The 12,717-nt window shown below is 46.9% G+C and overlaps 1 protein-coding gene across 1 annotated transcript in view; it reads left to right on the plus strand.

The window, feature by feature from the left end:
- PTK7 (protein tyrosine kinase 7 (inactive)) overlaps positions 1-9,490 on the plus strand; it is a 63,413-nt gene extending 53,923 nt beyond the window's left edge. The window contains exons 18-20 of the mRNA XM_047860851.1: positions 6,637-6,788; positions 7,838-8,016; positions 8,512-9,490. Coding sequence (XP_047716807.1) covers positions 6,637-6,788; positions 7,838-8,016; positions 8,512-8,672 — 492 coding nt within the window. The 3' untranslated portion in view covers positions 8,673-9,490. The remainder of the gene's footprint in view (positions 1-6,636; positions 6,789-7,837; positions 8,017-8,511) is intronic.
- Positions 9,491-12,717: the final 3,227 nt, after the last annotated feature.

Here is a 12,717-nt window from a genome sequence, read left to right on the forward strand (position 1 = left end):
TTTACCACCAGTGGCACTTGGGGCATTCTGAGGATGGCAGTCTGGGGGCAACTTTGGGAGTGTGTGGTGGCCTCTACTTTTCCTTGAAGACACGGGGGCTGTGCACCCAGGGGGGACTCCATCATCCTGGGGACCTGTTCACATGACTTCTTCAACTCTCCTCAGTGGTTATACGTGTTTGGTTGACGCTATCTGGGGATTTGTGTCTTTATTTTGTTAAGGGAAATACACCAAAAAGATGAGATTTTTCCCAATTCTTTTTTTTTTAATTTTTATTTTTTTTAGTGTTTATTTTTGAGAGAGAGGGAGCACGAGCAGGGGAGGTGGGGGGAGAGAGAGAGAGACAGACAGAGAGGCAGAGAGAGACACACACAGACAGAATCCGAAGCAGGCTCCAGGCTCTGAGCTGTCAGCATAGAGCCCGACACGAGGCTCGAACTCATGAAACACGTGATCATGACTTGAGCCGAAGTCAGATGCTTAACTGATTGAGCCACCCAGGTACCCTGAGATTTTTCCCAGCTCTTGATGGTATCCCTGATTCAGCACCTCTGCATATGCAGTGTCAGCCAATATATTGGATATATAGATCAGTCCAGTCTGGTGCTGCTTTGAATCAGTGCTGTCTACCAAACTTCCTGCAGTGATGGAAATATTTTCTGTCTAGTGCTGTCCGACTCTAGTGAGTCGCTAACCTCACGTGGCCACTGAGCATTTATAATGTGGTGAGAGCTCCTGAGGAACTGAATTTTTAATTTTGTTAGGTTTTAAATTTTTTTTTCAACGTTTTTATTTATTTTTGGGACAGAGAGAGACAGAGCATGAACGGGGGAGGGGCAGAGAGAGAGGGAGACACAGAATTGGAAACAGGCTCCAGGCTCTGAGCCATCAGCCCAGAGCCTGATGCGGGGCTCGAACTCACGGACTGCGAGATCGTGACCTGGCTAAAGTCGGATGCTTAACCGACTGCGCCACCCAGGCGCCCCAAATTTTGTTAGGTTTTAACTAACTTACATAATCGCACAGGGCTAGGGGCTACTGTTTGGGACAGCACAGGTTTAAACCATTTTTTCATTGTGTTTTTTCCTGATGTTAACGAAGTATAGTTTTATTTAACTTTTTAACAGGTTCTATATTCCGTTTGCTTTTCCCCAAACCATTTCTTATGTGTGACTTTTAAATTTTTTTAGTTTTCTAAAATTAATTTAAGTAATCTTTATACCCAGCGTGGGGCTTGAACTCATGACCCCAAGATCAAGAGTCACACGCTCTTCCCACGAAGCCAGCCAGGTGCCCCTAAATTAAAAAATTTTAATTGAAGTATAGTTGACATACTATGTTCGTTTTAGGTGTACAACCTAGTGTTGTTGTTATATACATTGTATTTTATGTATTCTATTTTGTATTTGTGTTTATGTATTCTATATTTATGTATTCTGTTTTGCCATCCCCCCACCCCCCTCCCCTCTGGCAACGTCCAGTTTGTTCTCTGTATTTATGAGTCTGTTTTTCCTTCATTGTTGTTATTGTTGTTTGTTTGTTTTGTTTTTTAGACTCCACACATAAGTGAAGTCATATGGTATTTGTCTTTCTCTGTCTGACTTTTTCCACTGAACGTATCGCCCTCTAGGTCCATCCATGTTGTCACAAATGGCGAGATCCCATTCTTATGGCTGAATAATATTCAACTGTACATATATGCCACCTCTTCTTTATTCGTTCATCTATCAGTGGACACTTAGGCTGCTTTCATTTTTGGCTGCTGCAAATAGTGCTGCAGTAAACATAGGGGTGCATGTATTTCTTCAAATTAATGTTTTTGTTTCTTTAGGTAAATACCCACAAGTGGAATTACTGGATTGTATGGTACTTCTACTTTTAGTTGTTGTTTTTTTTTATTAGGATGTTTTAGGTTTTATTTATTTGTTTGTTTTAAGTAATCTTTATGCCCAATATGGGGCTTGAATTTACAACCCAAAGATCAAGAGTTGCACGCTCTGAGGCATCTCAGTGGCTCAGTTGTTTGGGCCTCTGGCTAAGGCCTGGGTTAGGCTGGGACTTCGGCTGAGGTCATGATCTCATGGTTCGTGGGTTCGACTCCCACGTCAGCCCCTGCGCTGGCAGTGTGGGGCCTGCTTGGGATTCTCTCTTTTCCCCTCCCCCGCTCCCCTCCCCCCCTGCCCCTCCCCCACTGCCCCGCTCCCCGCTCTCTCTCTGCCCCTCCCCCACTCGTGTGCTTGCTTCCTCTCTCTCTCTCTCTCTCTCTCTCTCTCTCAAATAAACTTAAAAAAAAAAAAAAAATGAGGGGCACCTGGGTGGCTCAGTCGGTTGAGCGTCCGACTTCGGCTCAGGCCATGATCTCACGGTCTGTGAGTTCGAGCCCCGCATCGGGCTCTGTGCTGTCAGCTCAGAGCCTGGAGCCTGCTTTTGATTCTGTGTCTCCCTCTCTCTCTGCCCCTCCCCTGCTCATGCTCCGTCTCTCTCTCTGTCAAAAATAAATAAACATTAAAAAAAAAAATGAGTCGCCTGCTCTATCAACCAACAGAGCCAACCAGGCGTCCCTATTTTTAGTGTTTTGAGGAACCTCTATACTATATTCCAGAATGGCTGCACTAATTTACATTCCTACCAACAGTGCATGAGGGTTCCTTTTTTCCCACACTCTTGCCAACACTTGTTATTTCTTGTCTTTTTGATACTAGCCGTTCTGATTGGTGTGAGGTAATATCTTGTGTGTTTTGTAGGATTTATTTATTTAGAGAGAGAGAATGAGAAAAGCACAAGTCGGGTAGAGGGGGAGAGAGAGAGAGAGAGAGAGAGAGAGATTGGGAGGGAGAATCCCAAGCAGGCTTCACATTTGGTGTAGAGCCCGACACCGGGCTCAATCCCACGACCCTGGGATCACAACCCCAGCTGAAATCAAGAGTCAGAGGCTCAACTGACTGAGCCACCCAAGCGCTCCTCATTGTGGTTTTGATTTGCATTTCTCTGATGATGAGTGATGTGGAGCATCTTTTTATGTGTCTATTGGCCATCTGTATATAGACCATTGTTTTTAAAACTTTTGACTGAGACTTACAGTAGCAAATAGCACATTTGTATCACAAGCCAACACACGCATGTGTATGTACTTTTTTAATGAGAAAAGTTTTATGAATGACACTTACCTTTACTAAGTGTTATATATACTCTGATATTTTTCATTCCATTTAAAAATTTTTATTGCCCATTATGATTCACTCGATTGGTTTCATGACCTACTAATAGGTTGTCACTACAGTTAGCAAACCACCAGAGGAGGCAGTGGGGCCCACAGGGATGTCACTCACCAGTGCACACAGATTGAGATCTGTCTTTGGAGTGACCCCCTCTTGGTGCTTAGGCTTCATCCTCTGCCAGCCTTTCTGTGACCTGGGAGTCAGGCCAGTGAGACCGCTTGGAGCCACAGGGATGCTAAAGGGTCAGTTTGTAGCCAGCACCCCACCCCCGGGCTTGCTTATGGGTAGACAGCCCTTCCTGTTCCCGCATTACCAGTGATATGAGCCAGGAGAGGCAGCTGTATTGTTGGGGAGAGAGCTGGGCTCTGGCATTAGACTGGGTACAGAGCCTTGCAGAGGACCACGGGTAAAGCTGAGGATGAGCCCCACACTACAGGGTGTACACGGGAGAGGCGGCCAGCCTAACTCAGGGCTTGGCATACAGCAGGTGCTCAGCATGTTCCCGGGCCCTTCTCTCTGGCTCGGTGGTTTCCTTCTTGCACCAGCAGCCCCTCTACCGCTCCCATTCGCTTGTTTTCATTTCCGAACTTCAGGAACATAGACGCTGATTGACCATGGTCTTTGGTTAAGACATACTGTCATCATTGGTCCACACACGGGCTGCTTTTACTTAGTGTTATTTTTCATTTGTGTGCATGTGTATGTGTGTATATGTTTGGTAACTTTTGATATTTCAGACTTAAAAGAGGATAAGAATAGTTCAAGGAACCCCTATAAACCATTTGCCCAGGTTCAATTATTTGCATTTTGCCCTATTTGCTTTATCAATCTCTTGCTATAGGTACGTGGATTATTTTTTTAAGTTTTTCTTCATGTTTATTTTTGAGAGAGATGGAGTGTGAATGGGAGAGGGGCAGAGAGAGAGGGAGACACAGAATCCGAAGCAGGCTCCAGGCTCAGAGCTGTCAGCACAGAGCCTGACACGTGGCTCGAACCCACGAACTGTGAGATCATGACCTGAGCCGAAGTCGGACGTTTAACCGGCTGAGCCACCCAGGCGCCCCATACACGGATATTATTTTTATGTATTTTTTTTCCTGAACAATTTGAAATAAGTGGCAGACTTTTGACCTTTTGCAGTCAGATACATGTACAACGGTATCACCAGGCCGTGATTTTTATTTCCTTGATAAGATTGGTTACTGGCAGCATTCTTATCTTCATTTCTTCTGATTGTATTACATGGTAGGTGACTTCTCCCTTATGAATCCTGAGAGTGAGCCTGTATGCCAGGAGAAACACACAGCTGACCAGTAACTTGTTAAATAAGTTCCCCCAGGGACCTCTTTTCATTTGTTTGCTTTGTTTTTATATACAAGGAAATGCTACAGGTCATACGCATCCCCAGTGGGTTCTCCCAGGGTTTGAATATAAGGTGACAGAGTGAAGGGGCCTTGGGTCTTTACAAGCACTCCCCTGATACTCTGCTTTTTCCTGCTTGGCATGGACCACCCTCTCCCTGGTGGTGGCAGCCTCCTGCAGGTACACTTCTCATCTCCTTTCTAGACTGCTCTCTCACCGGGACCCCTGCCCTGCTGTGCCTGTTCTGTTCTACCAACACCCAGCTGTGTGTGGTGTCCAGTGCTCCACGTGCTCCATACTTGTCCAGTCCATCGATACATACTTTTTAAATGTTAATATAATTTAATTGTGATTCCATTTAATACGTTAAGTAATGTATTATATACAATAATGATAGTAATAGCAATAATAATAATACACATGACTGGACATTTTATTTATTTTAAATTTCTTTTTAATGTTTCTTTTTGAGAGAGAGAGAGAGAGAGAGAGAGAGCGAGCATGAGTGGGGAGGGGCAGAGAGAGAGGCAGACACAGAATCCGAAGCAGGCTCCAGGCTCCAGGCTCCAAGCTGTCAGCACAGAGCTGACACAGGGCTCGAACCCGTGAGCTGTGAGATCATGACCTGAGCCGAAGTCGGAAGTTCAACTGACTGAGCCACCCAGGCGCCCCCATGACTCGACATTTTAAAAAGGAGATCAGCGAAAAATATCCCCAACTCTCTTACACTTTGGCATTATTTTGTAGAGCTAGAGATACTCCTAATCCGTGACCAGTGTCTCAGTATTTTAAAGAAACTCAAGCATGTATACCCATCAGGACAATTATAGCAGCACTGTTGTTTTTAGAGAGAGACAGAGAAAGAGCACACACCTGAGTGGGGAAGGGGCAGAGGGAGAGGGAGAGGGAGAGCAAATCTTAAGCAGGCATCATGCTCAGCGCAGAGCCCGACGCGGGGCTCAATCTCAGGACCGTGAGATCATGAGCTGAGCCGAAATCGAGAGTTAGATGCTTAACCCACCGAGCCACCCAGGTGTCCTGCAGCAGTTTTTAATAGCCAAAAACTGGAGAAAAACAAATATCCATTGGCAGTAGAATGAATGAATTGTGGTGTATTTATGGTGAAAAAGGACTAAGTACAGTGATCCCCGCAAACAAACACACACAAAAACGGATGGATCTCACAATATTGAGTGAAAGAATCAAGACCCAAAAGTACTTCCAACTTTATCTGGTTCAGCGGGACTGAATTCTGTGGTTTAGGAATGAATGTATGTGTAAGTGGGAAAACTATAAAGAACAGCCAAGAGATTATTATTGTAAAAGGCAGGATAGGGGTTACCTCTTGAGAGGGAGAATATATGATTAAAAAGGAGCCCTTGGGGTTTCTGGGATGCTAGCATTGTCGGGTTTTGTTTTTGTTTTTACTTAGTGACAGTTACCTGAGTGTGAGCTTTTTAATTTGTGGGAGTATATGTATATTTTATGAAGTTTTCTTATGCAATTCACAATTTAAAAATATTTAGATTGCCCGGCTTTTCTACTCTCTAGTCCCCAGCTCCTCTGCTTGGAGGCAGCCAGTCCCATGTGTATGTACATTCACACACATGCACAGAAAACACACACACACGCATATTTCTTGTTTTGTTTGTTTTAAGCACAACTAGCAGAAATCATGTAATTTTGAAGTAAAAAAGGAACAACCCACAAACATGTAAGCTGTGCTTACTGTCCAGTTATGTGTCACTCAACAGGTGGTTAATATGGATGTGTTCTCCCTGCCCCATGTGCCACTTAACCTAATCTAACAGCTGCTCTGTGTCAGAGTGGTTCCAAGAGCTTAATTTCATTTAACGCAGTTCTTCTAACAGACCAGTGAGACAGGCGCTGTTATTATCCCCATTTTATAGAGAGGGAAATCGAGGCTGTTGTGTCTTTGCTTCAGGGCCCTACATGTCTCAGCGATGGCGTTGAGACCTCACCAAGGGTTGTGTCGGGGATGGTCGCCTTGATCTCTAGTCCTGGGCTGTTCTGACAGGCCCCTTTCTCGCTGCAGGTGTCACTGTGCACCCAGGTGGCCCTGGGCATGGAGCACCTGTCCAACAATCGCTTTGTGCACAAGGACCTGGCCGCTCGGAACTGCCTGGTCAGCGCCCAGAGACAGGTGAAGGTGTCGGCCCTGGGACTCAGCAAGGATGTGTACAACAGGTAGAAGGACACCGGTCGGGGTGGTGAGGGCCAGAGGGCAGGTGAGGCTTGGGGGTATGTGGGAAAGCGCTTAGTGTCTGCTTGATCCAAAGCTGGAGGGCTTGGGAGGGGACAGAGTTTCCCCATCCTTTCTCCAAAGGTGTAACAGGCTTCTTAGCCAGTGGGCCACAGGTCCCTGATGCTTGTAAGTTTTCTCTCTATAAAACATTATGAACCTTTTTTATAGCTTTATAACAGTTTATATGTAATTTCACTGTCCGTATGGTTCCCTCTGTAACTTCCTAAGTTCAGTAATTGCTATCTTGAAGCCTAAGACTTGGAGCTCAGCAGCCACAGCCAGAGATTGCTCTGGAATGTGCACTCACTCTATAGCCTCTCCAGGGAACTTCCCCCTGGCTCTGAGTCACCACAGTTCCGTCTGGCTGTTCCTTTAGTCGTGATTGGTTTATCACTAGTAAAGCTCTTCAACTTTTCTTTCCATGTAATATGTTGTTTTTCACATTTTCTTTTAAACAGAAAATGCATATGATTGTTAGCTTTTATTATTTATTTTTTAATTTTTAAAATAATGTTTATTTTTGAGAGAGAGAGAGAGAGAGAGCATGAGTGGGGGGAGGGGCAGAGAGAGAGGGAGACACAGAATCCGAAGCAGGCTCCAGGCTGTCGGCACAGAGCCCGATGCAGGGCTTGAGCCCACAAACCTTGAGATCACGGTCTGAGCCAAAGTCAGACACTTAACCGACTGAGCCACCCAGGCACCCCCGATGTTAGCTTTTAGAAACATTAACATTTAGGCAAATTTTGATTCTTAACCAAATTTTTACCCTCAGACCCCACGTGGATGCCTCCAAGTTTCATCCAGCACACACCCATGCTTTGCATAAATGTTAACCAATTTCTCTGAGGGCCTTGATGTAGAAAAATAGGGTTCTAGCCTGGGTATGAGACCCAGACGTGGGCTGAGGTTGGGATCCCAGGCCGTGTTCCCCATTCTACCCAGTGAGCCGGGGAGGCCCCACCCCACCTCTGTGTATGCTTCTTTCCCACAGTGAGTACTACCACTTCCGCCAGGCCTGGGTGCCGCTGCGTTGGATGTCCCCCGAGGCCATCCTGGAGGGCGATTTCTCCACGAAGTCCGACGTTTGGGCCTTTGGCGTGCTGATGTGGGAAGTGTTCACCCATGGAGAGATGCCCCATGGTGGACAGGCAGATGATGAAGTGCTGGCAGGTAGGCAGTTGTGTTTCCAGAGGTTGATTGCAGATGTTCTCCAGGTAGAGAGTTTGCTCAGGGTCCTGGGGCTGACTAAGCCTGCCTCACCTCTCAGGGCTGGTGTTAGCAGGTATACAGGCATGGCCACTCCAGCTGAAAGACTAATTAATATTTATATACTGGTTGGTAAATAGTCTTTGACCCCAGTGCCCAGTCCAGCTACTCTGATGCCTGCCCATTGACCCCACTTCAGTCCTCGTGCATTGCCTGCCTCCCGTGTGGCATGGACCTCTCCCCACCAGTCAGAGAGACCCGGGGCCAGCGCCAGGGGAATCATCACCTTTGATTGCAAGATACTTCCTGCACACTCCTTGAGTCAGTGCCCACCCACTGGCAAGCGCCCCTGACCCTGAGTTGCCCTCATGTGGCTGCTTATGGGAACTGCAGGCCTCGCAGAGTCAGACAGGTGGTTAAACGTTTCGACTAATGCTCCACCGGCCATCTTCCCTACAGACTTGCAGGCTGGGAAGGCGAGACTCCCTCAGCCTGAGGGCTGCCCTTCCAAGCTCTATCGGCTGATGCAGCGCTGCTGGGCCCTCAGCCCCAAGGACCGGCCCTCCTTCAGTGAGATCGCCAACACCTTGGGAGACAACCCGGCAGACAGCAAGCCTTGAGGAAGGAGCCCAGGCAGGCCGTGCCTCAGGATGGTGTGGGCAGGGGAGGACCTCTTGAGGGGCACCCACAGCATGATGGGCAAGATCCCTGTCTTCCTTGTCCCTAGGGGCCCTGCCCTGGGACCACAGGCACTATTAAGGTCTGGGCAGGGCCTGGGCTTTCCTCCTCTTCCTCATCCTCAGCCCTTGGGGAGGCTGATTCAGACCCAGACTGAGTGACCAGGGCCTTGAGCTGGGCAGCATTCTCTGCCCCCCCTTCTCCCACCAGGGACAGTGTGGGTGCCTCAGGTAACCCCAGTTTCTGGCCTGGGTCTCCTTCCCTTAACCAGGTTCAGTTCTGCCAGTCACGTGCCAACTTGGCCCAGGGAGGGCTAAGCTGGATCTGAGGGGAGTTCTTTAATATACTCAAGTTTCCTGGCTTGTTCTAGTCCACGGGGCCTACCTTGGGGTCTGTGCCAGGATTGTGGAAGATGCACCAGTGAGTCCTCAGCCCGTGGACTTGTGCACGCTGACCCAGACCCATGCCTCCCCCGCACCCTTCTCTCCTTTCCTCATCCTAAGTGCCTGGCAGATGAAGGAGTTTCAGGAGCTTTTGACACTATATAACCCGCCCTTTTTGTATGCACCATGGGCGGCTTTTGTATGTACTTGCAGCGTGGGGTGGGGGGCATGGGAGGGAGGGGTGGGCCCTGGAGGAAGTGGGGAGGATGGGCCACCCCTGCCTCACACCTTTGTTGTTGTTGTTGTTGTTGTTTGTTTATTTGTTGTTGTTTTTTTTTTAACACTCGCTGCTCTCAATAAAGAAGCCTTTTTTACAACCTGCTTCCGATGCTCATTCCATGCCGTTGTCCATGGATGGTGTCCCTTCTTCCGTCACTTATCAGAAGGGGCCACATGCCTTCATGAAGTCTAGTGGGGTTTGGACAGGAATAACCAGTAAACACAGGTCTTTGTCTCTGTTTCGCAGAGCAGTTTAGAATACGGGTTGAGGACGCAAGGCCACCTCTTGTCTGTGTGACCCTCTGACTGCCAACTACTTATTCTTTGCTGGCTGGCTTAATCCTCATGCTCAGGTGGGGAGGGTAGGAGGCAGGGTGGGGGACAAGTCAGAACAGGATTGGAGAAGGAATTAATAACAGATTCAGGTCTCTGAGTCCCTTTAAGATTCTAGGAGGGAGATAGAGCAGGTAGAACAGAGCAAAGAACTGGTGCTCGGTGTCTCATTGATGCCCTTGTTGAGGGCCCTCAACTGGTTTCTTGCTCCTTTGTTATTTAGACCTGGTGTCATCAATTTTATTATTATTATTATTATTATTATTATTATTATTCCAATAGCTTCAGCCTGGTTCCCCATCCCAAAGAAATGAGTCCGTAACTCATTCTTTTTTATTTTTATAATTTGTTTTTTAAGTTTATTTATTTTGAGCGTGAGAGAGAGCAAAGAGGGGAGGGGCAGAGAGAGAGAGAGAGAGAGAGAGAGAGAGAATGCCAAGCAGGCTCCATGCTGTCCACACAGAGCCCCATGCGGGCCTCGAACTCACAAACTGTGAGATGATGACCTGAGCCGAAACCAAGAGTCAGATGTTGAACCGACTGAGCCACTCAGGTGCCCTGTAACTCATTCTTAACTCTGAAATGGTCTGGTTCCTTCTGTTTCTCACCAAACTTCTCAGTAATGGAAATAATAGCTAATATTTATTGAATACCTGCTTTATACCAATGACTTTGCTAAACACTTAACATGTGTCATTCTCATTTAATCTCTGCAACTACTCTATAGTTGTTGTACTCTATTATCATTCCCCTTTCTCAGATTAGGAAACTGAAGCTCGGGGTGGTCAAGTAGTTTCCCAGAGGTTGCACAGCTAGTGAGTGAGCCACTTATTTGTTGTTATACAGTGTGTCATATCCCTGAGATGTGTTGGAGTAAAAAAAATCTGAGAACAACTTTTCTAGAAGAGTGTTTTTTTTAATGTGGGTTGTAGCCAGCGTTAAAAAAAAAAAGTAACAATAGAAATTATTAGAGTACATTGTATATACCTTAAGGGTAAGTATTCTTTTACAAAATTTTGTTGGTAATATTTGATACATGTTTCTACATATTGGATTATGTCAGCCTTTGGGGTGGTGGTGCTGTACAATAAGCCCCAAATCTCAGTTGCTTACAATTTATTTTTCTCGCTCATGGATCTGCAGGTTGGTGAGGTTTGGCTGATCTTGGCTGGACCTAGCCCAGTTGGGCTGGGCTTGGCTCTAGGCTGAAGGTCTGGTGTGGGTCTCCTCTGCTGGCCCTAGAGCAGGCTATCGTGCAGTGACCAGAGCACAAGGGGTCAAGCCAGATCATGCATGCACCTATATCCATGAGTCTGTTAGTGTTTCATCATCCAAAGCAAGTCACGTGTCAAAACCCAACGTCAATCCCAGTAAGAGGTACTGCAAAGTCACGTGGCAAAGGATGTTGGATATCTAATTCCACCACAGGGTGTGAAGAATTGGGAGCAACGATCTAACTCACCACAGGTTATGATGTAAAAATGATTTCTTACTGTGGGTTGCACTCCAAAGAACTAGGAAGGTACTACTCTAGAAGGTCAATCACAAACTCCTGGTATCCCTTGACCACTCGGCTGTGGCTACACTGCTGGCTACGTCTGCCTCTTCAAACTCTCCTCTCTTGACTTTGATGATGGTACTTTAGCTCCACCTTCTCTGACCAGCCTTCTCCAGCTCTGGCTGAGGCTTCCTTCTCCTGTCTGCCCCAGAGCTAGCTGTTCTGGATTCTGTCCTTGGCTTTGCTCTCTTCATGTGCTTACCCTCATGTGCTTACCCTTAGGAATCTCCTCTCACTTCACATGGCTTTAATCAGCCCTTCAGGGTGGACAGTTCTCAGAGCATTAGCTCCAATTCTAGCTTCTGCCTCAAGCTGTAGACACATGCTGTCCATTTCCTACAGGACGTTTCCCACTGCCTGCTTCCCTGGGCCCTAACTGAACTTCTCTCTCTCACAAACCTGCTTCTTCAGCCAAGTTCTCTTTTTCCATCAATGGTACCAATGTTTGGAGAATAGTCACCCTTACTCAGTCCATTGTGAGCCCTCCTCTATATGGACCCCCTTCCCTGTCCAAGATCCATTTATTCTACCTCTACCCGGTTTTCTTTCTTCACTTAATTGTAAGAGAAAAAAATTATTAAAAAATAATACTGGTCATGGAAGAAGGCAAATGGCACAGACTTGTATAAAGCAAAAACACTCCTCTCTCTCCAACCCTGCTCTCCAGTGGTAAGTACCAGTAGTCTCTGGAGTGTGGCTTTTCAGACTTTTCCTGGGCACACTGAGTCACAACCTCTTTTCCATTCAATTCTCTCTAATGCTGCAATCACAACTGAGACTTGTTCTCCATGAAGAGCCCTTGCATAAAGGTTAATTCCAAATGCAAACACTTTCAGAGTGGTAATTTTTTTTTTTCTTCTGGTGATAGTAATTTTTTTTTAAATTTTTTTTTCAACATTTATTTATTTTTGGGACAGAGAGAGACAGAGCATGAACAGGGGAGGGGCAGAGAGAGAGGGAGACACAGAATCGGAAACAGGTTCCAGGCTCTGAGCCATCAGCCCAGAGCCCGACGCGGGGCTCGAACTCACGGGCTGCGAGATCGTGACCTGGCTGAAGTCGGACGCTTAACCGACTGCGCCACCCAGGTGCCCCTAATTTTTTAAAATACTTATTTAGAGAGAAAGAGCATGAGCAGGGGAGGGGCAGAGAGAGAGAATCCCAAGCAGGCTCTGCACTGACAGCAGTGATGTGGGGCTCAATCTCATGATTTGTGAGATCATGACCTGAGCCGAAATCAAGAGTTGGACACATGAGGTGCCTGGGTGGGTCAGTCGGTTGAGTGTTCAACTTTGGCTCAGGTCATGATCTCATGGTCTGTGGGTTCCAGCCCCACATTGGGCTCTGTGCTGACAGCTCAGAGCCTGGAGCCTGCTTCAGATTCTGTGTCTCCCTCTCTGCCCCTCCACCACTCACACTCTGTCTCTCTCTCTC

Source organism: Prionailurus viverrinus, chromosome B2, assembly GCF_022837055.1.
Source record: "Prionailurus viverrinus isolate Anna chromosome B2, UM_Priviv_1.0, whole genome shotgun sequence".
NCBI classification, from domain to species: Eukaryota; Metazoa; Chordata; class Mammalia; order Carnivora; family Felidae; genus Prionailurus; species Prionailurus viverrinus.